At 40.5% G+C, this 27,837-nt stretch overlaps 1 protein-coding gene and 1 long non-coding RNA gene across 3 annotated transcripts; both read left to right on the top strand.

Annotated features, from left to right (window-relative positions):
- Positions 1-56: 56 nt before the first annotated feature.
- LOC109993759 (immunoglobulin lambda-1 light chain-like) lies at positions 57-27,485 on the top strand. Of its 2 annotated transcripts, none has more exons than XM_065964983.1 (4): positions 57-145; positions 238-564; positions 26,165-26,194; positions 26,859-27,485. In XM_065964983.1, the coding sequence occupies exons 1-4, from the start codon at positions 106-108 to the stop codon at positions 27,185-27,187; spliced, it is 726 nt and encodes a 241-aa protein (XP_065821055.1). In that variant the 5' UTR covers positions 57-105; the 3' UTR covers positions 27,188-27,485. The 2 variants fall into 2 exon arrangements, with proteins under 2 accessions (XP_065821055.1, XP_065821054.1); XM_065964982.1 differs by lacking the exons at positions 57-145; positions 238-564 and adding exons at positions 16,206-16,260; positions 16,353-16,682.
- LOC136183071 (uncharacterized) lies at positions 16,865-25,084 on the top strand. Its single transcript, XR_010668893.1, has 2 exons — positions 16,865-17,935; positions 24,052-25,084. It is a non-coding gene; the product is annotated as an uncharacterized lncRNA (long non-coding RNA).
- Positions 27,486-27,837: the final 352 nt, after the last annotated feature.

The raw sequence follows: 27,837 nt of genomic DNA, 5'->3' as shown, positions 1-27,837 counted from the left end.
ATGGCTCCTCCAGCTCCTCCTCTCCTCATCCTCCAAAGCCTCTAATCTGTCAGCAGTGAGCTCACTTTCCAAGTTCCAAGGCCATTCTCAGCACACACTGACAACATGCTGGGGACCCTGTGCACTCTCATCACTGCTCTAACATGTAAGGAGGCTGACTTACTGCAGCTTTGAGCTCATGTTGGATTCATCAGTCTGTGTGTTTCTCTTGACTCCATGTCATCTTGTTGTTTCCAGGTGTGAGTGCTGTGACGCTGGTGACACAGACGCCTCCTGTTGTGACTCTGAGGAGAGGAGAGACAGCCACCATGGACTGTAACCTGGGGACTGTGACTAACAAATCTGCTCGTTGGTACAAACAGATTCCAGGAGGAGTTCCTCAGTATATTCTGAAGAACTATCACAGAAGCTCTCCAAGCTATGGCTCTGGTTTCTCCTCTCCAAAGTTCACATCCACTCATCAGTCACAATCAGATTATCGTTTGATCATCAGCACTGTGGAGGAGAGAGACTCAGCAGTTTATTACTGTCAGACATGGGACGGCTCTGTCAAAGAGTACGTATCACAGTGATTTACACCGTGACAAAAACCTCCTCACTGAACACTTCTGCTTTTTGAGTCTCTAAGAATATCTACTAATTCTCACAAGACTTTAGGATGATCACTCAGTGTCCTTAATGTTTTTACATTTATCCACACATATCAATTAATTAAAATTAACTACAATACAATAACATGATAATGCAAAGAAGAGTTGATTAAATCCCACTAGGGGCTTGTAAAGTGGGGTTCTCTACAAAGACTATAAAAAAGAAACTGTAACAGCAGTGACGGAATAATTTGTACACAATGCTTATTTTTCAACTAATATTTAAGAAATTCCATAAAGATCAACAAAATGCATTGAGGTAGCCTTTTGTAAATACCGATCTATTGCAGGAGTGTATTGAAACAAAAGTGTATTGAAAGTCATCAAACAGAATTAAAACCTTCTTTCAAAGGTTGAAGAAGTTACAAACACTGAGATTAATATCAGAACCAGATAGAGACAGGGAATCAAAAGCAGACTCACATGTAGATGAGTTCAGAAAAAGGCAGAGTTTAATTACGGTCCAGGTCGGTACACAGGAAGGCAAATCTTCAAGGCAAACAAAGCCAAAGGGAGCAGGCAAAAGGCAAAACGGTAAGGCAGACACAGTCAAAAATCACTATAAAGCTACAAGGAAACATGCTGGAACAAGGTGACACACAGGAACACACTGCGAACTAGCAACATGAGGGAGGAAACACAGGGATATATACACACAGACAATCAGGGGATAACGAGACACAGGTGAGCACAATCAGGACAGGGAGGCTCAAGGCAGGAAAACATGAGGAGCAGGATCTGAAAGACAGAGACAAGGGTAAGTACAAAATAAAACAGGAACAGACAATAATACTAAATAAATGATTAAAAAACAAAACATGACACTAGGTAACTTTACGGATCCTGTCAGTGTCACATGACTTTGGAAACCTGCTGCTGACATGAGAAGCGAAGGCCAAGCAGCAGGGCGGATGCACACACACAGACGGCATACCGCATTTCAGCAACAAACTATATGTGAGAGAGAGACTTTGAGAACATGAGTAACCTATTCATAGCTTTCAGTGACGTCATCAGCACGGAGGGCTGGAGGGCAAAAAAACACTCAGGAAAGTAATGGCCATCGTTGAAAACCCTGTAGAACTGCATCACTGGCTTTTAATTTAACATCTCCTAAAACGACACATGTTTACATCACCTGACAACCATAGCAAAACCATATTAAGATAAACTTTTTTTTGGGCACTTGCGATACTTTAACGATACTTTGCGATACGGGACACTATTTATATCGCTCGAAACGGCAAAGTCTATGCCGGTGTAACGTTTAAAAGAGTTACCATGATAACTGGTGACTGTCAGCCGAGTGAGTCTGGTTGTCGTACGTTACGTGTCCTATCAAAAGCCTATTTGTTTGGCTTTCATTTAAACATATCTCATAAACAATTTTGACATTATGCTAATACAAAAACGGAACAAAGAGGTATTTGTTAGGACACTTTCAGTCGCGTTTGTCTGAATGTCATCAGTTAACATGGTCACTCTTTTAACCCGTAACACCAGAACGTCACTTCAGTGATATTGCTGATAAATAGAGGAGAATCCCTCCCCTTACATCACTGTAGGATGAAAGTCTACAAACATACAGGCAGCTTTATGTATTATTGATCGGGGTCGATAATGCTGCTGTTTGAGAAGTGAAGGGCAAGAAGTTCCTTATCATTCAAGCATCGTGAGTGCTACATAGCTAACATTAGTTAGTTAGCTAGCGATAGTATCAGGATAGTATCAGCTGTCAATCTTAGTGTTCTGGGGCAGTAATTTGAGTTAACGGTAGGAATATTTAGAATTAGTCAACACTATAATTGATGTCAGGATGAGGAGAAGTCTGATGTTTCCCCCCACAGGGGCTGTGGAGGGTCTAACTTAATTAATCCACAAATGTCCTCCTTTCTGTTTTTTTCTCAGATTAAATTCTGTAAAAGCAAAACTCGGGCTCGTCTCCTCACCAGTTAGTGTATCTATTAGACAACACTTGTATTTAATTTGAAAAAATGTCAAATAAAACAGATAGAAACACGTAGGGGGCCACTGAGACCAGTAACTTCTCAGTAGCGTACTGTGGTAGAGAGACTTTCTTGCCCTCCAGGTGGGCGGTTCCATACGAGTGTGACGTCACGTGAAAGCTATGAATATAACATACCAGGTCTCAATCAAACAACCAATCAGGATTAGCCTGCATGTAATTAGCCAATCACAGCAACTCTATGAAGAGATTATTTGCATTGCAAACATGTTGTCATGACAACAGTTGACTACATTCTATGAGAATGTCCATGTTGTTTGTTTCAACTTTAAATTTCAAATCAAAATAAAATAAAGACCAAAGGAATGGAATGTAATGATGTCACATATAATTTAGACTATAGACCAGAGGATTCGATTATACAAAAGGATTAGTGTTTTGGAAACTGTTTTACAAACCTTATTCATTTTCACTTCAAATTGCAACCAATAATGACTTGCAACAATACAACCATGAGACTTGGATTCAGTCGTGAAGCCCCAAAGAACCACATTGGTGCTCGTCGCTACCGCACAGTAGCTCCTACCTCTCAGGTAGATGAATCCCTGTTTGGGAACAAAATCATGCTTGACAGACGTGGTAAATCAAATTCTTCTAGAGAGTCCATCGTCTTGTCATCATCTGAGTGGCAGCCGATTCTCTCAGCATCCAAGATTACTGCCAAGGTTGAAATGAATGCTCATCAGAGGAAGAGGGAGGAGGAGTATAAAGCAGCAGAATCCATCAGGCATAGATTAATTGAGGTAAATAATATCCGCAAGCAGAACATGCCACCTTCTCAGATGGAGATTCAGGCCCAGGACCGTTCAAAGAAGACGTTGGAGCGGGCCAATACTCTCATTATGATGCAAGAAGATGAGATCAAGGAGCTCAACAAGGTGATTCTGGCTACTCAGTGTCAAGAGATACGTGAGGTCCAGATCATGGAGAAGAGACGGATCCAGGCCGAGTTGGCAGAAGAGGAGAAGCTCTTGAATGTCACGGTAGAGATGGAGCGCCTCAAAGCCATAGAGGCCATTGAGCAAGCTGATGCACTCCACAAACAAAAGCTAAACAGAGTGATGAAGCATAATCTCAACCAAGTATCACAAAACATTCATTCAAACAAGCAGGTGCAGGATGAGATGAAAAGACAGGAGGAACAGACAGTACAAGAGAGAGAGAAGAAATGGAAACTGGAGGACCTCAAAGCCCTGGAGCAGAAAAGAGAGGCACAACAGCATCTACACGAAGAGCGTAAGCACATCAAAGCAATGAAAATGCTCGCCAAGACGCAGAGGATGGAGGAAGAGAAGCTGGCTGACATTGAAAACGCAGAGTTCATCCAGAAAAAAATGAAGCAGGAGGCTGAACAGAAAGCAGCGCAGAAACGCAAAAAGAAAGAGAGGGAGTTGGAGCATGCTAAGATGTTTGCTCGGCAGAAAGAAGTTAGAGACAACAAGGCAGAGCAGGATGAGATCCACACTAAGAGGATCAAAGAAATGGAAGACAGCAAATGGAGGAGAAAAGAGAAAGATCTGGCTGCAAAGACAGTACAAGAGGAAGCAAAGATGCGCACCGATCGCTTGGAGCAGTCGCACTCCAAACAGTACTACCAGAGTAGAGAGGTCATGCTTCAGAAAGAAGAGTTTGAGCGGGTGTTAAAGGCGTCACAGTACAGCCTCAGTAAAGAGAAGGAGGAAGAGGAGAAGAAGCGTAAGAACGCAGCAAACTACTTAGAGGCCTTACAACATCAGAAAAAGGAACAGGATCACTCGGCCATTGCAAATCGCGAAAAGATCATGAAAGAGGCTCATGATTTGATTGAAGCAAATAAGCTGAAACGTGTGCAAGTTGATGAGACTAAACAACACAAGCTGAAGGAGTTAAAGGCTACAGGACTCTCTGAAAAATACTGCAGTGTGGTGGAAAGGAAAGTTAACAACAAGAAGACACTAAAAGACCAAAGAGCCAGTGATAAGACACACAGTACAGAGGGAACACTCCTTAATACCATGGGGCAGATGACGCAGGGTGGAAAAGGAAGTGAGAGGCAATATAAGAAACATTTAAATTTGCTTGCTGCTGAGGAGGTAGAAAGTGAGAGACAGGACAGACAGCAAAACAACATAGCCATTATCCAGCATCAGAATGATAAGGAACAACATCAGAAAAAGGAACGGGATCACTCAGCCATTGCAAATCGCGAAAGACTCCCAAGACAACATCAAAGACAACAAGCTGAGGCCAAGAAAATCAAATCAAATTCAGCTCACTTCTAGAGATGACCTTGTCCAGAAGCCCTTCCACCTCCCACCTATTCATAATGCTGTTGAACACCCTGTCAGAGGAAGGGTCAGTCCCATTTTTTGCAAGCAGGATCACAACAAGACGGGGCTCGGATATGAAGAGACCAGGATTAGTGATCTGCGACCGACCCGCTTCTCAACTGCACCCTCTCTCTCTAAGGGCCGGCTGACCTCTGCAGGGCAACCAAACTTCCGCCTTCCCCCTATCCACAGATAGTTCAAGGAGAGAAGCCTGAACTACAAAATTCCTTTCCTGTCCCACCCACCTCATTCCTCACCATTTCTCTCCAACATTCCCCTTTCCTCCTAACTTTGCTCCATCTACTTCATCTCTTCTTATTCTACTTGTACTTTTCTTCTTCTGTTGCACGTGGGTTTTCTCCAGGTACTCTGGTTTGTCCCAACAATACAATATTAAATATAACAATTAGGACCTTAAATTAGTAAAACTTAAATAATAATATATAATAATAAATAAATAAAAGAACAAAAATATTGTTATTGACTTGAAGCTGTATGAAATAAAATCCTTGTCAATTATTCTTTTGGTCTGCTGTGACTTTATTCATTCTAGTTTGTTTTATTGTTCTGCATTTCTTTATGATCGTGCCTTAACAATGGCAAGGTATTGAAAAATAAATTCATTATTTTTAGCTTCCGATACACCAGTCCCTGATCCAATGGTTCTCATCTGATGACACCTCAATAAAGGTTTTTGACAAAACACACTTTGATACATATTTTGTAAATTGCTAAATGTTTTTTCTAAGAAAAATAATGAAGAAATTAAGATTTAAGTTTGATATGTTTGCTACATTACTTTATTTCTTTATTTATGTTTTAACTCAGTGCTGATTTGCCTTTTCAGAAATTTGATAGCATTTACATTTTTAAAACATGGTATGTGATTCATTATCTTTGTAGAAATAAGGGGGAACTTGTTGCAGATCATTGCTGAAAACAAAGTATCTTTCAGAGGCAGAGTTCTGAGGAGTTCCTCAATATATTCTGAAGAACCATCATTCATATATCGTTATGATATATGAATGACGATATACCATATATATCGTTTGATCATCAGCACTGTGGAGGAGAGAGACTCAGCAGTTTATTACTGTAGCACATGGGACAGCTCTGTCAGTGAGTACGTATCACAGTGATTTACACCGTGACAAAAACCTCCTCACTGAACACTTCTGCTTTTGAATCTCTTTCACATTTAACGCTCCTTGTAACTGTTCTACTCAAGAATTTGTAATGACATCAAACAAGTGTCCTAAATGTATTCTGGACAGAAAACCTCATCTCATTTATTACTACACATAAGAAGAAAAACTTTAGTCAACAAAGAGGAGCTTGTATTTAGAATATAAATCACACAAGTGAAGAGAAAAGAAAACAAACCATCTTGTGATGTTTGTGTTTTAAAATCATGACAAACACTATCACCTCCAAATGAATGTGACATGAATATGATATTAGTGTGCACAGAGTGAAGGGAACTTTAATACGATGCAGAAGAAGATCATGTTTGTGTCTCATTATGAGTTTCTGTCGATTTTTATGACTAATAACAGAAATAACAGGACAGATTTACAACTCATAAAAAAGATTATGAAACATTTTAATCCGCTCAACTAACAGAGATGGACTTTATGTTTTATACATAAACTTTTGTTGGACCCTCAGGTTATTTACTAGATTCAAAGAAGATCATCAGAACTCCAAAGACAACAACAACATGACAAACAGGAATAAACAGACATAAATCCTGTCTGTTATTAATGAATGAAAACAGTGCTGAGTGTGTAAACTCCTCCTCTTCCTCCTCCACCTCCTCAGTGTCTTTATAAGCTTCAGTGTCTCTTCTCCTCACACTCCAACCCTGCTCACCTCTCAGCTGGACAGTAAGGGACGTTTACAGCACACACTGACAACATGCTGGGGACCCTGTGCACTCTCATCACTGCTCTAACATGTAAGGAGGCTGACTTACTGCAGCTTTGAGCTCATGTTGGATTCATCAGTCTGTGTGTTTCTCTTGACTCCATGTCATCTTGTTGTTTCCAGGTGTGAGTGCTGTGACGCTGGTGACACAGAAGCCTCCTGTTGTGACTCTGAGGAGAGGAGAGACAGCCACCATGGACTGTAACCTGGGGACTGTGACTAACAGTGAAGCCCGTTGGTACAAACAGATTCCAGGAGGAGTTCCTCAGTTTATTTTGTATAATCATCATTCACATAGCTCTCCAAGCTATGGCTCTGGTTTCTCCTCTCCAAAGTTCACATCCACTCATCAGTCACAATCAGATTATTGTTTGATCATCAGCACTGTGGAGGAGAGAGACTCAGCAGTTTATTACTGTCAGACATATGACAGCTCTGTTGATGAGTGGGTATCACAGTGATTTACACCGTGACAAAAACCTCCTCACTGAACACTTCTGCTTTTTGAGCGTCTGACACATTAACTAAAGCCCCCTGTAACTACCAACCAGTGTCCTCAGTGTATTCTTGATAGAACACTGTGATGTAAAAAAAACAATTTCCATTAACTCTAACCCATGAGGACATGACATATTTCAGTGTTTTCAGACTCTTTTTCTTTAAATTGCATGACACATCATTTTGCAAACCATGAAGCCACCATTCAAATAGTTTTCTGTTTTATAGTATAGACTGTGTTTCTTTTAGTGAGAGTCTGTTAACACAATGACATCAAAAAGAAAACAAGAAAAAGTCGAATTTTACATTTAAGGTCACAGATCATAAGGTATTTTTTAAAATTAACTATGAATCCAAATGAAATGACACAATCAGGACATCAGCAAACTTCTTTATTGAAATGAAAACATGTTGGTTTGTAAACAACATGAAAAAGTATTTCAGAGATGATCCAAGGAGATGTTAGAAATCTGCATGATGTGGTTAATTAATGAATGAAAACAGTGCTGAGTGTGTAAACTCCTCCTCTTCTCCTCTCCTCAGTGTCTTTATAAGCTTCAGTGTCTCTTCTCCTCATACTCCAACCCTGCTCACCTCTCAGCTGGACAGTAAGGGACGTTTACAGCACACACTGACAACATGCTGGGGACCCTGTGCACTCTCATCACTGCTCTAACATGTAAGAGATTCTTCTCAGTCCTTTCACACACCATCATTTCACACACAAACCTTTCTCTCATGTCTTTTTCTCTGTGTGTGTGTTACAGATGTTGATGCAGTGATAGTGTTGACCCAGACGCCTGCTGTCCACACAGTTTCTACAGGACAACAAGTTGATCTTCAATGTAATATCCAGAGAGATGATGGATATTATGTCTCCTGGTACAAACAGGTTCCTGGTGAAGCTCCTCAGTATGTTCTGAGATTTTACCACTCTCACAGCTCACCTGGCTTTGGATCAGGATTCTCCTCAGACAGATTCAACTCTAAATCTTCATCAAACATAGATTATCAGTTCATCATAAAGAGAACAGAGGCAGGAGACTGTGCTGTTTACTTCTGTCTGACATGGGATAACTCTGCTAAGGAGTATGTATCACAGTGATTTACACAGTGACAAAAACCTCCTCACTAACTACTTCTGCTTTTTGACTCTCTTTCACATTGAATAATGCTCGCTGTAAATACACTACACACTTACACTTACTCCTCTTCGTCCCTTATGGGACATAAGGCTTCAATGAGCACTTGCCATTGCATTCGGTCTCTGGCACAATGTTGGGCCTCTCCCCATGACAGGTTCATCTGTTCCAGCTCGCCTCCCAGGTTTTCTTTTGCCTGGTGGTGTCCATCTTAAGGCGACTTTTGTGATGCGGTCCTGCTCCATCCTCAACACATGTCCTCGTCATCTCAGGCGTCTGTGCGTAATCTCCTTGGTGATGTTCCAGCTTCTCGTTTTTTGTAAAGGTCATTGTTGGAGATCTTATTAGGCCAGAAGATCTGGCATATTCGTCGGAGGCATCCATTATGGAACAGTTCCATTCTCCTCATGTCTGTTTTGACAACTCGCCAGCTCTCTGAACCGTACAGAAGAACAGACTTTACATTGCTGTTGTATAGGAGCATCTTTGTTTTAAGGCTGTATTGTTTTAATCTCCAGATGGGACAGAGTTGAGAGAAGGCACTCTGAGCCTTTCCCAGCCTTGCTTTGATGTCTTTTGATGCCCCGCTGTCCTTACTGATGAGACTGCCCAGATAGGTGAAATCTTCCACAAACTCAAGTGGTTCCTCATTAACAAGGATGGGTGCTGTGGGGATGGAGTTGCCACACATCACTTGTGTTTTGGAGGTGTTGATACTGAGCCCAACTTGTCTGGCAAAGTTGTTCAGCCTATCAGTTTTAGCCTGCATGTTGTACTGGTTGGTTGATAGGAGAGCAAGATCGTCAGCGAAGTCAGATCTTCCAGCTGGGAGAACAGAGTCCACTGGATGCCTCTGGGTCTGTCTGCTGTGGTGTTGGTTGTGATCCAGTCTATGGTGACCAGGAAGAGGATAGGGGAGATGATGCACCCCTGTCTAACTCCGAACTGCACGGAAAACCATTCAGAGAGGTCATTTCCCATGATGACACTACACTCAAAATGTTCATAGAATGTTTTTATGATTGAGATAATCTTTGATGGTATTCCATAGGAGTGCAGTATCTTCCAGAGGGTGTTTCGGTGGACACTGTCGAAGGCCTTCCTGAAGTCCACGAAGTTGATGAAGAGGAGTGTATTCCATTCCAAGCACTGCTCTATGATGTTACGCAGAGCGAAGATCTGGTCCATACATCCTCTTCCCTTCCTGAAGCCTGCTTGCTCCTGTCTAATCCTGGTGTCAATGGCTGTCTCCATCCGGTTAAGAAGGACACTGCAGAACACCTTGCTTGGAACAGACGAAAGGGAATCCAGTTGTTGCAGTTCTTGGTGTTGCCTTTCCTGGGGACTTTGACCATAAGACCTTTGGACCAGTCTTCAGGGATGGTGTCACTGTTCCAAATGTTTTGGAATAGGTCTGTCAGCACTCATGTTGATGTTGGAATGTCGGCCTTGAGCATCTCAGCATGAATAGCATCTATGCCACATGCCTTGCCACTCTTCAGGGTTTGGATGGCAGCTTTAACCTCAGCAGAGTCAGGGGGGTTGGTGTTGATTTCCAGGATATCCTCTGTTGTTGTGATGTTGGCCGGTTGTTCTGGCTCAGGGAGGTTGAGTATTTCCTGGAAGTGTTGAACCCATCTGGCTGCTTGTTCACTCTCTGATGTACAGATGTTGCCATTCTTATCCCTAACATGCGTAGTTTGGTTATACATTTGCCACAGAGTCGCTTTGTGATTTTGTACACTGTGCCCAGGTTTCCATAGGCTGCAGCTTTCTCGGCTTCACTTGCCAGGTGTTCAACAAAGACCCTTTTGTCTCTCCTAGCACTCCTCGTCACCTCTCTGTCCTTGTTTTTATAGGACATCTTGGTTTTCTCGAGGAGTCGTTGGGACTTGGTGTTCAGCATCTTTGCCTTCAGCTGCTTCCTCTCTTCAATTTTCTGCCAAGTGTTAGCTGATATCCATTCTTTGGCCCCTTTCTGTTTGAAGCCCAGGACCTTTTGTGCTGTTTCGGAGTATATGGTCTTGATAGTGTTCCATTCGCTGTTTATGGTGGGTTCTTCTTCCATTTCAGAGGAAGCCTCTGGCGTGCTGAAGCGGTTTCTGAGTTCCAACACAAACTCCTTGTTTTTCTTTGGATACTGGAGTTTTGAAATGTCCAGTTTCTTCTGCCGGTGGCTTTTTGGGATTGACTTCTTCAACTTGAGTTTAATGGTGGCAACGATTAGGTGGTGGTCGCTATAGGCATCTGCACCCTGGTAAGCTCTAACATCTTGCAGTGACCTGCGCCATTTACCATTAATGATGATGTGGTCGATTTGGTTGATGGTCCTACCATCAGGTGACTGCCATGTGAGCTTATGGATGTTCTTGTGTGGGAAGATGGTACAGTCGATGACCAGGTTGTTGTTCATGCAGCAATCAACAAGGCGTTCACCATTGTTGTTTCTTTCGCCACATCCATACCTGCCCATTGCCCTCTCGTTGTTGGAATTGTCGGTTCCCACTTTGGCATTCATGTCACCAGTTAGGAGAAGAACATCGTGTTGGGGTACCTTTGAAACCGCCATTTGCAGTTGTTCATACCAGTCTTCTTTGACCTCCTCCTCAGCCTCGTTGGTTGCCGCTTAGCACTGTAAGATGGTGAGTTTACAGTACTTTGAGTTGAGGCGTACTCGGATCAGCCTTTCACTTACTGGTTCCCACTCCAGCAAGGTTTTGGCCTTCTCCTTGGAGATTAAGATGGCTACAACATGTGTGTGGATGCTTTGTGGCCAGAATGGAGGATGACAGACCCATCATGTAGGACTTGACGACTGGAGCCGGTCCAGTGACTCTCACTTATCCCCAGGATGTCCAGGTGGTACCTTTTCATCTCGCTGAGGACTTGTGCCTTCTTGGTGGTCTCAAACATGGTTCGGACATTCCATGCTCCAATGCGGATCTTGGTTTTAGGCCCTAGTAGGCCCTCTTTCGTACTCCTGACTTCCTTTCGGCTTTCATCAGAAGTGGTCATACTGCCACCCAAAGAGTTTGGGTGGCCGGGGTCTACAATGAGCCTGATGTCAATAGGATTTCTCATTTTAGTTTCTGTAACAATAGGTTTTTTTACAGGGTTGCGTTGTTTGCACCACGCCCAACCCCCAACCTGGAGGACCAGGTGCTGCCTTTTGTTTCACTCCTCACCCAAGACCAGTCTGGTATGGTTGAACCTGCCAGGAGCCATAGGCTCCCTCCAGCATAGCTCTCAGGATCATAGAAGCATGCAAGGCTTTCCACCACGGCAAGGTCACAGCAATGGGAGAAGCAACGTATCATTACTATCAAACAGTGTCCTGAAAATATTCTAAAAATACCATTTAGATGAAAAAAACAAAACAAATGTATCTCATTAACAAACACAAAGAAACTAGAAATGTCAATATTTTTTTCATGTTCTTTTTCTTCTTCTAATTTGCAACATACAGCAATTTGTGACAAAAAAAGTGAAGAACAAGGATAAGCAAAGAGATGAAGTCTTTACCTCTGGAAACATAAAAAAAGAGCAGCTGGCATTTAGAATATAAAGCACACAAGGAGAGATGAAGGAAAAAACAGCATTCATATGTTTGTTTTCTGTAAATTCATCAAGTTAATCAAAAGAATTTCAACTGTAACGACTACAAAATTAATTTAGAAATAAAGTTCACCTTGCTATATTTGTGAGTCCAACATTTAGGGAAGTTCAATCAGATGAAACAGGAGATAACTATATGTGTTGACATCATGTACTGCTTATTATTTGATACCCATGGCAGATACCATGAGGCTGTTTATAGCTCAGAGAAGAGATTTCACATTGTTTGATTAGACTGATGAAATCCTGATTCTGTTTGATTCATCCTTCAGCCTCAGGCCAAATGTTTGTCTGGAAACAGAAAAGTGTGTCAAATTTCACTTTAGAAAGAAGAAGAAGAAGAGACAAACTTCATGATGTTGGAAACATGTCACAGAATCACAGGAATGATGTGTTTACAATCTCAAGAGTCAATATAATAACAGAAGATGATTTCCTAGAGAGAGAACATTTCATGAGAAGTGTGACGAAAGTGAGATAACCTGAGAAATGTTCAATCGGAAACATTCTTTATACTCAACCTGTTTACTGCAAAAACTCAAATACACAAGTGTGAGAACACATTACACTTCAAATCATAAAGACTTTATTTCTTCATTAGATTATGAACACTGATCTCAGAGACATGAGGAGGCCTCTAAAGACAACAGGAACAACAATCAATCAATCAATCAATCATTTTTTATTTGAATAGCGTCAACACATAACAAGTGTTATCTCGCGACACTTTACAAAAAGCAGGTAAAAGACCTTACTCTTTGTCTTTTAACATTACAAAGAGCAGGTACTCATTTTTATGTTACAAAAATCAGGTAAAAGACCTTACTTATTGCTATATTACAAAGACCCAGCCTATCCACCATGAGCACTTTAAAAGTTACAGTGGTAATAAAAAACTGCCTTTATAGGGCACTCATTGAAATACTTTGAAATTCAAAAATTCAACCTTAGAGTGTTATTGGGGGACATAACAAAACTTTATTTCTGTTGTAAAAATGTTTACATTTTTTCAATGTCATGTACAAAATCAACGTGAACAAAGTTACCATATTTGGTTCCTCGCCCTTTAGTGGTAAAAAAAAATCCAAGAAGTGTATATACACAAAATACAAGAAAAACACCTATAAGGTGAAAGACACCATTAGGCCAGTTTGTCATGGTACCTATAGCAGTTACGCTCACTGTTCATGCAAAGGTGGACCTTGCAGACCCTGCAGGCCACATTTGACCTTAAAATGTTGCCTTTGCTGCTACAGTACTTGCAGGTCTGGCGTTTGGCATGTACAGGGGCATGGAAGAGGGACAGATCAAAGCGCACAGCCTCATTTGGTGTGTGGCTGCGGTGTCCCCGGACAGGCTTAGGGACATCAGAACTGGTGGTCAGGCTTTCGACAGATGAAGATGAGTTTTTTCTGGAGCTAGATGTGGCAGGCATCTGGCCGCTGGCACCCCTGAACACCTGGATTCTGAAATCTTTCAGAGGCTGGCCATTCACTCCAAGGGCCTTACAGTCCCGCCTGTACACAACCCAGGCAGGATACTGACATCAATGACGTATGCAAACAGACGCAGGTACCACCTCTTGGACTTCATGGGGGTGCGGTAGAGGTGTACCAGCATGTCACTCTTATCAATGCCCCCCATGTTGGCATTATAACTCCTGATGACAGCTGGACAGCTCACAGGCTCCTTCTTCTTGGTCTCACTGCAGTACCTGATGACTGTTGACAGCAGAGTGACCGCTTTGTTGTCCTTCCACCTGACGGCCAGTATACCATCATCACTGGTAACGTAGTCACAAGTACCACGAGGGACAGCAAGGTCTGCCACATTGTCATCTTCCTCCTCCTCATCATCACTGATGGTAGGGTGGGCCGGCATGACAACAGTCTCCCTCCTCTTGGCATAAAACACCCGCGCAGACATTGCCTAAAAATTACACACAATATAACAACCGTTAAAAGGTCACAAACTGACAAAAATCACTCATATTTACTATTTATAGCTTTAACCCTTGTATGGTGTTCGGGTCTGTGGGACCCATTTTCATATTTTATCTAAAGAAAAATGATACGATTCATTATTTTTTAAAACTCTGACTCATTGGCCTTGGCTCATTTTCTATGAAGAACATATATCAGAACATATTTTCAATGACCACACATTGTACACCCCCCTAAACATTTATATTACATACAGGATGTTCGGGTCCACCGGACCCGGGGTTAATTAAAATGTATAAATATATATAATATAATGTATATATATGAATAAATATGGCTTTGTCAGTGTGGTTCCTTATCACAGCTGATCAAGATGGCCAAAAGATTATCTTCTCAGAGGGCCTTGCAATTGATTTTGGTAAAGAGAGAAAAGTGTTTGTGAGGATCACATTCAGGGGGGGGTTGTTCTGGCAGGCCATCAACCAACGACCTTGAGGAGCCTAAGAGAGCTCAAGAGCTCCCAGGAAAGTAGATGGTTAGTGACTGAGATTTACAGATAGATACATGCAGTAATATGATGTACTGTATATGCTCAAGGTGCCAGTTCCCCCGGTAGTCTAAGCCTATAGCAGCATAACTAGGAGCTAGTCTACACCAGCACCAGCCTTAACTATAAGATTTATCAAAAAGGAAAGTTTGGAAGACGGCTGGAAGATGATTCCAGAGGAGAGGAGCCCGATAACTGAAGGCTTTACTTCCCATAGTAAGTTTAGAGACTGTAGGTACCACTAGCAGGCCTGCCTTCTGGGACCGTAATGTTCTCGAAGGGTAGTACGGCACTAGTAGCTCCTTAAGATAAGATGGTGCCTGGCCATTTAGAGCTTTGTAAGTGAGAAGAAGGATCTTGAATTCTATTCTAGATTGTATAGGGAGCCAGTGCAGAGAAGCCAACACAGGAGTAATGTGGTCCCCTTTCCTAGTTCTAGTCAGTGCATGAGCTGCAGCATTCTGGACTAGTTGAAGAGTCTTTAGAGACTCAGAGCACCCTGACAAAAGAGAATTACAATAATCCAATCTGGAGGTAACAGATGCATGAACTAGTTTTTCTGCATCATTTTGCGACAGGATATTCCTGATCCTGGATATATTACGAAGGTGAAAATAGGCTGTTCTTGAAATTTGCCTGATGTGAGGGCTAAAGGACATATCTTGATCAAATAGAACTCCTAGATTCCTAACAATGGTGCTAGATGCCAGGCTGATGTCACTAAGGACAGTCACATCACTAGAAAAAGTCTCTCCGAGGTTTTTAGGGCCTAGCACAATAACTTAAGTCTTGTCTGAGTTAAGTAGCAAAACATTTCTGGTCATCCAGGTCCTAACGTCCTTAAGGCATGTTTCTAGCTTACATAACTGACTGGTGCCATCGGGCTTCATTGATACGTAAAGCTGAGTATCATCTGCATAACAATGTAACTGTATGGAGTGTTTCCTCATAATATTTCCCAGAGAAAGCACATATAATGTAAAGAGAATTGGTCCAAGCACTGAACCTTGTGGCACTCCATGGCTAACTTTGGTGTGCATAGAGGACTTATCATTAACATGTACAAACTGAAATCGGTCTGATAAGTAGGATTCAAACCAACGTAAAGTAGTCCCTGTAATTCCAAGTAAATGTTCTAGTCTGTGTAGTAGGATTTGATGGTCAGTAGTGTCAAAAGCAGCACTAAGATCTAACAAGGCGAGCACAGAGAGAAGTCCCCTGTCTGAAGCTAGAAGTAGATCATTTGTAACTTTAAATTGCAGTCTCAGTGCTATGGTGGACTCTAAATCCTGACTGAAACTCAAATGAACTGTTGTCATGGAGAAAGTCACACAGCTGATTAGTTACCACAAACAGCATGACAAACAGGAACAAACAGATATAGACCCTGTCTGTTATTAATGAATAAAAACAGTGCTGAGTGTGTAAACTCCTCCTCTTCCTCCTCCTCCTCCTCTCCTCTCCTCAGTGTCTTTATAAGCTTCAGTGTCTCTTCTCCTCACACTCCAACCCTGCTCACCTCTCAGCTGGACAGTAAGGGACGTTTACAGCACACACTGACAATATGCTGGGGACCCTGTGCACTCTCATCACTGCTCTAACATGTAAGGAGGCTGACTTACTGCAACTTTGAGCTCATGTTGGATTCATCAGTCTGTGTGTTTCTCTTGACTCCATGTCATCTTGTTGTTTCCAGGTGTGAGTGCTGTGACGCTGGTGACACAGAAGCCTCCTGTTGTGACTCTGAGGAGAGGAGAGACAGCCACCATGGACTGTAACCTGGGGACTGTGACTGGTAATTCTGCTCGTTGGTACAAACAGATTCCAGGAGGAGTTCCTCAGTATATTCTGAAGAACCATCATTCATATAGCTCTCCAAGCTATGGCTCTGGTTTCTCCTCTCCAAAGTTCACATCCACTCATCAGTCACAATCAGATTATCGTTTGATCATCAGCACTGTGGAGGAGAGAGACTCAGCAGTTTATTACTGTAGCACATGGGACAGCTCTGTCAGTGAGCACGTATCACAGTGATTTACACCGTGACAAAAACCTCCTCACTGAACACTTCTGCTTTTTGTCACTGCACTTAACTTTGACCACAAAGAAGCCACAAAAGAAATTCAACACTATTAATATTACAATGCCTACATTTCAATACACTATTATTAATCTTGTGTGATTTTTTCAATGTTGGTTAAATATTCTCTGGTTAAAGAATTATCATGTTGTGTCTCCTGTTCTTTGAGTCAGCTCTTACTTGTCTCACATGTTCATCAACAGGTCCAGAACTGATGCACAAACACAACATGTCTACATTCCCTGAGCAGATAGATTCAAAGGAACACTTGCTGTGTTTTTCTTAACTTCTCAAATGTGCTTCTCTTATCTGACAGACAAACTGTCTGTAACCTTGTCTGCCCCCCCCACCAGCTGACCTCACAAAGAAGATCTACATGAAACAGAAACACAAAGAAAAGAGTTTCAGTTGCATAATATGCCTTGATTAAAATGTAATACCATTTAGTGATCTTAGATTGAGCCTGAGCAGACTGATGAAAAGAACCAAACACCTTCTGAACATGTTGTTTTAAAGAGGTGTCATCTCTTCTTTTTAGTTTCAGTCCATCAACCTGACTGGAGTTTGTCCAGTATATCTATTTGAATAAAATATACTCTCCATCACATCCAGCTTACTGCTCAGTGTAGACTGCAGCTTGTTGCATGTTGCACAGAGCCTAGACATCTACCAGTTCTCCTGACACAGGGTCTGTGTGAGTCAGGCTGGGACCACAGGATCACATACGAGGTTTCATTTGAAGTATTGAAGTGTCTGATGTAAACAGGACAGAGATAATATAAGTTTACAATGGGTGCGTCTGGAGATAGTATCTGAAGGAGATTTAGGAGTCCCCTTAGGTGGAATGTTTAAACTGAGGTGTTGTATAGGAGTATTGCCATATATGGTTGTGTAACTTGATGTTTTTATGACCCATGACGGGAAAACAGATGTTTAGATGCATATAAGCAATTGTCTCTGTGTGTTCGACAGAGATCATTATTGGCTTCTTGATCCTCCTGGTCAGACGTGAACAGTGATTCTGTTTCTTGCTTAAATAAAATTATACTCTTTGAAAGCAAGTCAGTCTCAACGGCGAATTTCTTCATCATCAAACATATCAACAACAAGGAAATCCACATCAATTTTGGCGTCACGGAACAGGATCAGTTGGGGCCTTCTGCAGGGGACCACAGCTTGTTTATTATTTCCATCACTTCGTAAGTGTTTCTTTCTTTTTTTTGCTGCACATATTGCGGAGCTGTTTCTGTCGTCTATCGGCAATTTTGGCCGCACTGTCAAAGAACTGAAGTGCAATGATGTGTTGATGTTGGAGTAATTCTCCGTCTAAATTGGGGTTTATTGAGTTAAAAAGTATATAAATAAAGGGGAATAAAATAAAGAAGAGATAAATAAGAGAAGAAGAGATGAAAAAAGTTGAAAGGTAATGATAGCATAAGCGCAACTAGTAACGAGACCAGTTAGCTAAAAAACTATGCAAGTTTAACAAGGACAGGGCCCGTATCCTCTTAACAGTAAGTCATGTGTAAATTAGACACTGAAGTGAAAGTTGGCTTTAAGAAGTAGTCAAATTTGAGTAAAAATAAAACAAAGGGGATCCCTGGCCAGGGTATTTGAATAGATGATAAACGTATAATGTAGGAAAATAAAAGAGAAGAAATAAAGATGAGAAGTGTAAAGATGAGAAGTAAAAAGATGAAAAGTGAAGATAAGGAATAAAGATAAGAGTTTTGAGAAAAGTGGGAAAAAAGCGCTGAGTAAAGGAAAAAGTGTGCATTGAAGCATGCAGTGTGAAGTAATTTGTGAAAAGACAATTTGTTAAAAGTCTGACCAAAGTAAAAGATTTGATAGAGGGAAATTATAAATGAGTCGACTTCAAAATTTGAACTGAAATGTGTGTGCGCTCGCTGAGGCGCAGCTGTTCTTGGAATGTGTGTGCGTTCAAGCTCTATACAGCCTGAAGTGTTTGTGTGGCTGCTGGACAGTCTCTGTCTCTGTCTGTGTCTTGTCTCTTGTGTTGTGATTTGGATGGTTTTGAGAGGTCTGTGTGGTGTGGAGATGTGTATTTGATCCAGAAATGTTCTTGTATATGTGTGATTGATAAATAGAATAGATGTATTATTAAATAGGCATATATAGCAGGTGATTGGTTAAAAGGCGATTTAGTAACTTATAAGAGGGGACATTTTTGCTTCATCAGTGTTAAAACTCTATGAGCCCTTTGTCTAAGGGGACGTTTATATATCCGATTTGATAAAAAATATGAGCCTTTGTTTCAGAGGACTTTTACTTATCTGATCTTCATCAGTGTTAAAAACCTATGAGCCCTTTGTTTCAGGGGACTTTATATATTAAATTTGATAAAAATCTATGAGCCCCTCAGAGGATGTTTGTTTAATCTGATAAATACACATGAGCCTAATAAAGGACGTTTATACATAGCATAAGTGTATATAGTATCTGTTTTTAACAGAAGTGGAGAGACCAGCGAGGATAGTCTGTACCCATTCAGGTAGCAAGTTTCGAGAAAAGAACAGAAAAATTCCTGATAAAGTTTAGAACTGCCGGCTGATTGGAGTGTGAACTTCTCTTTCTGTCTGTTTGAGCGTATGTGTGTGACCACATTATGCTGCGAATTTTGTCTGTTCAAAAAGAACATATAGTTTGGTTTAAAATAGGTGAAGAAGTTGGTTTTGACTATTAGAGAATACATTTTTCTATTTGGCTGTTGACTGGGAGGATACTGTGCTGATTTCTGTGTGTGCATAGACTCTGTGCACAGGGGTGGAGCAGTGATCTTAAAAGTGTGTGTGTTCTGTGCTAGTATATTACCACCCTCTAGGAAATCAACACATTCTGTTTCATTTAATGTCCAATAACTAAGTTTAGCTGAAACATCATATAACAAGACAAAGTTACAAAAGATAATTAGACACTAACTTTATGAACATCCATTGTGAGTAACCCAGTCAGCTCTAGAAACCAGATTCAAAACGGTTCTTTGTGATGCCATTATTTTGCTTTTCTTATTTCCTTACGCCTCAGTCTCTTTTTCCGGTCTTCACATAAAATGTGCTTTTATTTAGAAAAACTGCAAAGGGGACTTCTGCTACATTGTAAAGTTATGGAAGTAAATACATACAGCTAAAATAACAACCAAGAGGAGAAAATGTTACACTTATGTTGGTTTGTGAGGTGGATTTATCTTAAAAACCTCTGTTTGGGTGACTTACTCTCTTTCAGAAGGATGCTACATGCAGCATGTTTCCATGTGTGAGCTCTGAGCTCTGACTCAGTGATGAGTGACAGGAGGATTAAATGCAAATGTAACCTTACTGTGCTTCAACTGTAATCAAATAGATATGATTGGCTTAGTTGTCACTTAATAAATCTTACTTGACCGATAAGTTTTCTTTTAATGACTCCACTAGTAAAAAGTGTACATTTTAGTGAAAGTAGGGGTGTCACAGCACCCACGGGTGAGATGTGCCTGTCTGTGCATTAAATGCACTAGGTTTGGACCATAGGGTTTGGAGACGATGTTAACCCTTTGACAGCCAGGTTAGACTGGAAGCCCTTGCTAAAATTAGGAGGCGGGTCCAAGAGGCGTTGCCTCACATAGAAAGCCAATTAGCTTACTCCTCCTGTTAAGGGGAGTGGAGAGGTAGCCCCCTCTCCTCCTTCTTCTCTCTGTGGGACACAGAGGGAAGGAAAACACACCCCCAGTAGGGAGACAGCCTTTGCAATAGATAAAAAAAAAAATAGATAAAGATTACAGATAATGTGTGCATATTTCACTGAATTGTTATTGCATTGTGTATATGGATTCAGAGTGATTAAACTTTTGTTTTGTTTTCTTTCTGTTTTCTCTGTTTCTCTCTACTATGCTGTGTGAGAGCTAAAGGGAAGACAGACAGATGGATTGTGTCTGAACTGGATCAGTCCAAAAAGGCAGATGAGGAGATATCTGGCAGTACTTCACAAGCACTGGAAGCTTGCGGATGACAGCATGTAGGGATCCTGAATCCAGCTTGATCAAGGCCAGTGCGGTTTTATCCACAAACTCTTTCAACAAACACCTGAACTTTTCTATCTGTGTATACACATTTTTTATAGTCAACATCTTTGATACATGCTTAGTCTGTTTTCGCATAGAGGCTTACATTGTTTCTTCTATGTATCACATTACAATTATATAGGAGGAAGTCTTGGCAACAGACTGACTAATTGAAGTATTTGGTCAATAATGGAGTATTTTTGATTTGATTGATCATTTATGGAAAAGTTGATTTGATTCAAATGCAGTTGAGTGTTGTGAATGCTGGTTTCATTGTCTGAGTATGGTCTAGCTTGACCTGGGCTATTTTGAGATGGAACATTGACATTATTTCCATAATTTTAAGATAAATAAGTGTGATTAGATGCATTAGGTGATAAAGAAGTGCTTTTGCTTTTATAGTAAAAAGGCTTTGGTCTCCTTTGGGGTTGGCAAATTCATTCACTTTAAAGTGTGGTAACAGTACTTTCTAAATAGTTTGACTTATAATACGAGGAACTAAGAGGGTCATTGTAATGTCAAAGATGGACACCAAAATTACAAAATCAATCACTCCTGTTGATGTAGTACAGAAGACTAATCCTCTTGTTAAAGATATTCCAAAAATATCAGAAAAATGGAGTAAGCGTTGGCCTGACATTGACCAGCCTTGGCCAGTAGAGGGGACTTTGAACCCGGATGTGATCAAAACAATACAGGTACTTGTGTCTATATACAAGGTAAAGCAGAAGAAGGGGAAGAAGGGATTGACCATGTTGGGGCTATACATGATGATTTTGATTACACTTTTGATGATGTCAGGGATGACTTGTCAGTCCGTGAGCAAGAAAGACGATTTGGTGACATTGATTTACAACATGTCCCAGAAACAACAGAGTCTATTTCTCAAGAGCATGAGTCAAAGACTCCAGAGGGCTGTGATGCCTCTACAGGAAAATTCACAGACCCAGTTGGACCAAGGAGTCCAAGGCCAACCCGAAGAAAGGTTAGACCAAAACGTTACGAGGACTAGAGTAGAAGTGATTTTGGGAAAGTCAGTTCAGCTCCCATGTCAGTGTACAAAGGAAAATAATGGGAAAGGGAAATTCCGAGTCAAGTGGGAAGATAGCCATGGTAAGGTTATTGATTTATTGGGGACATCACCACTAGAAAAGTATGTGTTGCTTAATGATCGAAGAAGGTCAAAGATTGAGGGAGACTGTAGTCTTTATTTACGTAGATCTCAGATTGAAGATCAAGGTGACTATAAGTGTACATATTATGACCCAAAATTAGTAAATATGGGAGAGCATAGTATCCAATTGGGGTTAGGTTACAGAAACAGTATTGTGACTTTAGTGGTACTAAATGAAACTAGAATTGCAAAACCCCTGGTTGTTGAAGTAGGAAAACTGTCAACTACCATATCAACTCTCCCGCTGATTGAGAAAATATAAGATAATGCTTGTGGTAGAAGGCCTAGATCCTATTGAAGTAGTTACGGTGGCTAAAGAGGTTCAAAAGCAACTAGTCACTCCAAGGGTGACTGATGAACAGATGATGTCTACTACTGTAGCTCAGAGAATAACTAGTAGTATTAACGTATCAACTTTGGTTACTACTCTAGCTGCGAGTAATTTTACAAGTGAGGTTGTAAAGATGGGATCTACTATCAACGAAACAATGATGAGTTCTTCGGTGTCTACAAAGTCTGTAGGTATGATGTTGACATCTGTTGCTACATCTACATTAGTTAAGGCAGCTGAAACAATTCAGATGACTATGTCGAATCTGATTGGTGATTTTGTAGATGCTGACGGAACATCAGAAGTCATGACTAAACATCTTCATGCATTAGAGAAGCGTGAAACCCAATGGAAAGCTTATGGGTTTGATTCCTCGGTGTTGCAAATTGCAGACCCGTGGGCAAGTAGAAATATGTGGTACCAACAGTTGACTCACTCTGTTAGATTGGCTAGTAATTTGAGTGGTCCATGTGTTGTGAGAGTTCCAGCACCAGGCACATGGCCTTCAATTCTAGAGACGGTACCAGAACCTTTAACTTCTAAATGTCAGAAGTATGCGCTATCGTGGTTGGTATTTAAGCAACAAGCACCATATGATTATTGGATGGCCGTGTCGGTGCATCTATTTACACCTCAACGGAATTGTGCTTGGTTGAAGAACTTATCATATATAAATCTCCTTTATCAGTATGAAGATATTACAGGGTAATTTTACCATAGGAACATTTAAAGATATCTGGTGGATTTGTGGCGATAAGGCATACTTATTTTTACCTTATGGTTGGATTGGATGTTGTTATATGGCACAGTTGAAACTTCCGTATGATGTTTTTGTTATTCAGAAGGGACAAGGGTCTGATGAGGATAACTCTACGACAATCTCTAGCAGTAGAAAGAAAAGAGATTTGGCACAATTTCACAACTTGGAGTCTTATCATTGGAGGATAAGTTTGGGAGAGAAATGGGGAATAGGATTGTTTCCATGGTATGGTGTTACATACTTAGCTGATCATATTGATAATATTACATATACCCTGCAAGGTTTTGCAAACGAGACCATAAAAGGTTTTGAATATTTGTCAAATACTCAGAGGAGTCATCGATTGACGTTGCTGAAACATGACATGGCTCTTGATTACATTTTGGCCAAACAAGGTGGCCTCTGTGTAGCTTTGAATCTAACTGGAGAAGCCTGTTACACTTTGATTCCTGATGCTACTGACAATATGACTAGTGTCATAGATGCTTTGAAACTAATTAGGGATTCATTTGGTCCATCAGAAAGAGCGGGATGGTCTGCGAATACCTGGTTACAAGACCAATTAGGACCAGTAGGAGCTATAGTGGTTCAGATTTTGGTGGCTACCCTTCTATCACTGTGTGTGATGTTTTGTTTTTGTACGCTGTTGTTGACCTTTGCTAAGGCTATGATATTGAGATGGGTAGGAGTTGTGATGCCAGGAGAAAACATTCAGATGCCGCTACTGAGTGGTAATGACCTAAGTGAAGGTGAGGAGGTCATAGAGATTGGAGAGAAATATCCATTTTTGAATATCTGAATTCAACATTGACTCACTATTATTTTGAACTGGAAGTGAATTGATAAAAGGGGGGAATTGAATATTTTAATCATGTATATTAATCATGTATATGTTAATCATGTAGTGGAATAATGTGAAAGTATGATACAAAAATGAATATCTTTGATGGTTTTGTATGTACAAAGATACTGGTTGTTGATTTTTCTTCCCAGGATGATATTTGGGAGACCAATGTGAGGGTGGCTGATTGTCCAGAGATCCTTCCAGATTAATGGAGTTGAAACAACCAAACTTAAGAAAATGGAGGATGGAAATGGACAACGGAAACCTGAATGAAGACATCATGATGAGGGGTTTCGATTGAAAAATCATTGAAGGTTTATTACAATGTAACTTGTATTGTTGATAAATATTTTTGTATGTTTTACTTTATAGTAGATATTTTTAGCAAGACATATTTTTCTGGAACTGTATGAGATGCATATATTGGGACCTCAGGTGTTTTCTTTCTTTATCGATCCTCAGGGAAAGTGGTGTTAGGTAGGGAGAGGTCCATTGGAAGGTGCGATGGGTCGACCAGCCTGACTTTGGACAATTTTTAGATTTTATTTCTGAGGTTTTGAATGTGTGCATTTATATATCATCCTGAAAAGTTTTCATAACCCTTTTTCTTTTTAATTGGTTTGGAGTACTATAGGTGGTTGCCTGGGGCAGAGGGACCGTGAGAGAGTTTTCCTGTCTAGATTGTTTGATGGATAATAAAGAAAGATAGCTGCCTGATGGGTTTTTTGCTCTCACACTCCACAAATAAAATTTTACTATATTACTAAGGTTAAGCATGAACAGAAGTGATTCATATGAGGCTAATTAACATCATAATTGTATAATTTATCTCGTTTGCGAGACTATAGTCTCGCTAGGGGGGACTATGAAGTGTCTGATGTAAACAGGACAGAGATAATATAAGTTTACAATGGGTGCGTCTGGAGATAGTATCTGAAGGAGATTTAGGAGTCCCCTTAGGTGGAATGTTTAAACTGAGGTGTTGTATAGGAGTATTGCCATATATGGTTGTGTAACTTGATGTTTTTATGACCCATGACGGGAAAACAGATGTTTAGATGCATATAAGCAATTGTCTCTGTGTGTTCGACAGAGATCATTATTGGCTTCTTGATCCTCCTGGTCAGACGTGACCAGTGATTCTGTTTCTTGCTTAAATAAAATTATACTCTTTGAAAGCAAGTCAGTCTCAACGGCGAATTTCTTCATCATCAAACATATCAACAACAAGGAAATCCACATCAGTATTATAGTAGAGGAGCTTTGGAGCAGCAGACAGTTTGCATTTTTTTGACCACCTTCACATGTGCTGCAGTCTTCAGTCACTGTCTGTCCAAAGAGAGGAATTGTGATACTGACATGTTCTCTCTGTATGTTCTGTCTAATTCACAGGCATACAATCACTGGGTTAGTGACAGTGTTTCACATTGATTAGGAAACAATTGATTTAATACACACAAACACACACACATTCTCACCTTGTCATTGTGTGTGTTTGTGTGTTCTTTACTATGGTGTTGTATTTTCTGTAGCAGCAGCCTCTTCATTATGTCTTGTGTTCATGCAGAGAAGATTTTACACTTCACAGAATATGAGACACCAACACATGTAGAAAGTAAGTCGATAAACCACCTTTACAAGAATCTCTTTAAACATTTCTCTTGTTTGATTTGTTGTGTTTAAGAAAAGTAACCCTTTTCTTGTACTCAACATACCATTTTATGAAAATGCACTTTACCTTTATCCATGAAGACAGATGGAAACTACTGGCAATGTAGAGTCACCAATTGACCTAACGAGCATGTCTGGACTGTGGGAGGAATCCAGAGTACCTGGAGAGAGCCCACGCATGCACGGGAGCAAACTCCAAACAGAGAGGCCCTGTCCAACATACAATTCAGACTTGAAAAGCTTCTGTTTCTAGATTATGAATTTCACAGCAACAAAATTGATTCATTATCAACGACCACCTCTTCACAGAACTCTATTCACATTTACATCGTGTTATAAAGGTTTCTTTTTGGTACAATCATGAAGAAACTTGAACAAAACAAGAAAGGATACTAAACAAAGTGTTCTTCAGGGTGAAAAGAGTTTGATAAAAGTCCATCAGTGTTGTTGTAATGTGAGCAGACTGATGAAAGAATGACATGTTGACAGTGAAAGTTGCTCTCAACAGGATGTTTCAGTTCCACTCCCCTCATTAGTGAGAGTCAGGAGGTTTTTGTACAGCCATGTATACAAACTGAATCACTGTGGTATTCGGACAAGGCACCAAGCTGATTGTGACGAGTAAGTACTTTGAAACTCATCATGAAATGAGAGAGATTTGATCATTCTTATTCAAACTGATCAGTAATCATCATTTGTTATTTAACTCATTGTTCAGATATATTTTTGTGTGAACAACACACATTTATATTTAGTTCTCTTTCTGACACCAGACTATGTCTTGGAATGAAACAGAAAGCTTTCAAAAAGATTTCAACATTTGTATGAAATAGTTTCTGTCAATTCTGAAGTATGTTGATGTTTGAGGAATGTTGAACAGTTCAGATCAAATTACAAAATGTGACAATTCATGTCCAAATATAAACGGCATGTTTGATCCTTTCTAAACCTTTGTTGAATCATCTCTAAAATGTTTCTTACAATGTGATATGAAGAATTCAAACTTCTAAACTTCTCGTGTTTCAAATGTTTAAAGTTTTTGATGAGTTAGTTTTTTAAATTAAAAACATGCTCTGGATTATTTCCTCATTTCTAAGTGTTAGATAGTTGGTTAGAAAACAACTGCAGCCTGTTTGTCAAACTGTGAACAAAACTAATGAGTTGATGGTCTCTGTCATACTTTGTATTGAATGACTTCACTTGTACTCATGTGTTCAATGTCCTGTGTGTGTGTGTGTGTGTGTGTGTGTGTGTGTGTGTGTGTGTGTGTGTGTGTGTGTGTCAGGCTCCAGCCTCTCTCCTCCTGTCCTCACAGTCTTCCCTCCGTCCAGTGCTGAGCTCCAGTCCAACAAAGCCTCTCTGGTCTGTCTGTCCTCTCAGTCTGTGCCTTTTGCAGATGTGAGCTGGTCTGCTGCTGGGAGTCCAGTGAGCAGTGGGATCTCTACCAGCACGGCCGTTCAGCAACCAGACCAGACTTTCCAAATCAGCAGCTATCTGTCCATCCAGACGTCAGACTGGAACATGGACAAGGTCTACACATGTCGAGTGTCTTTGGGCTCCCAGACTTCAGAGAAAACCTTCAACAAGTCCCACTGTTCCACTGAAGACCAGTAGAGGAGCAGAGGGACCATTTCTAATCTGCTTCTTGACTCTTTGTGCTGTTTGCTCATTACAAGGTTCACATCTTACAGTATATGTCTGCATGCTTGTAATACATGTTGTGTCTATCTGTCCATTAAACCTTCTCAAGTGTTAAGTTCCTCTGGGCTCCCACACCTCAGAGAAGAATTTGACCAAAGACGATGAATAGATTGATCAGCATTTTTTTTATGCATAACTGTTGGTGTGAACACAGCTTTGCTTTATTGTGCATGGATTATTTGAAATAAAAGCATTCTTAATTAGATACAAATCTGTTGAGTTTATTTTGTCTTAGGTAAAATGTTTGTATGTATATACTCAAAACAATCAGGAAAATACACACATACAAATCAATAGGGCAGGTGCAGAGTCGACCCAAAAAAATCACTGAAGACAAATCAGACCGTCTGATGAGGAGTATAGTCGTGATCACAATGTCACACTGGTGAAATACATTTCTGGTATATTTAACCCCTGCAGTGCACAAGACGCTTTGTCTTTGTCTTTTGTATAAACTTATAGCTGATACAAAAACCTCTAAATCAATCAAATATGAATCTTAAGATAACTGACTGCACTTTAACTGACTCTTTTCAAACATGCACACATAAATGCATCAAGAG

Source organism: Labrus bergylta, chromosome 16, assembly GCF_963930695.1.
Source record: "Labrus bergylta chromosome 16, fLabBer1.1, whole genome shotgun sequence".
In the NCBI taxonomy this organism is placed as follows: domain Eukaryota; kingdom Metazoa; phylum Chordata; class Actinopteri; order Labriformes; family Labridae; genus Labrus; species Labrus bergylta.
This window is presented reverse-complemented; position numbering and strand designations above follow the sequence as displayed.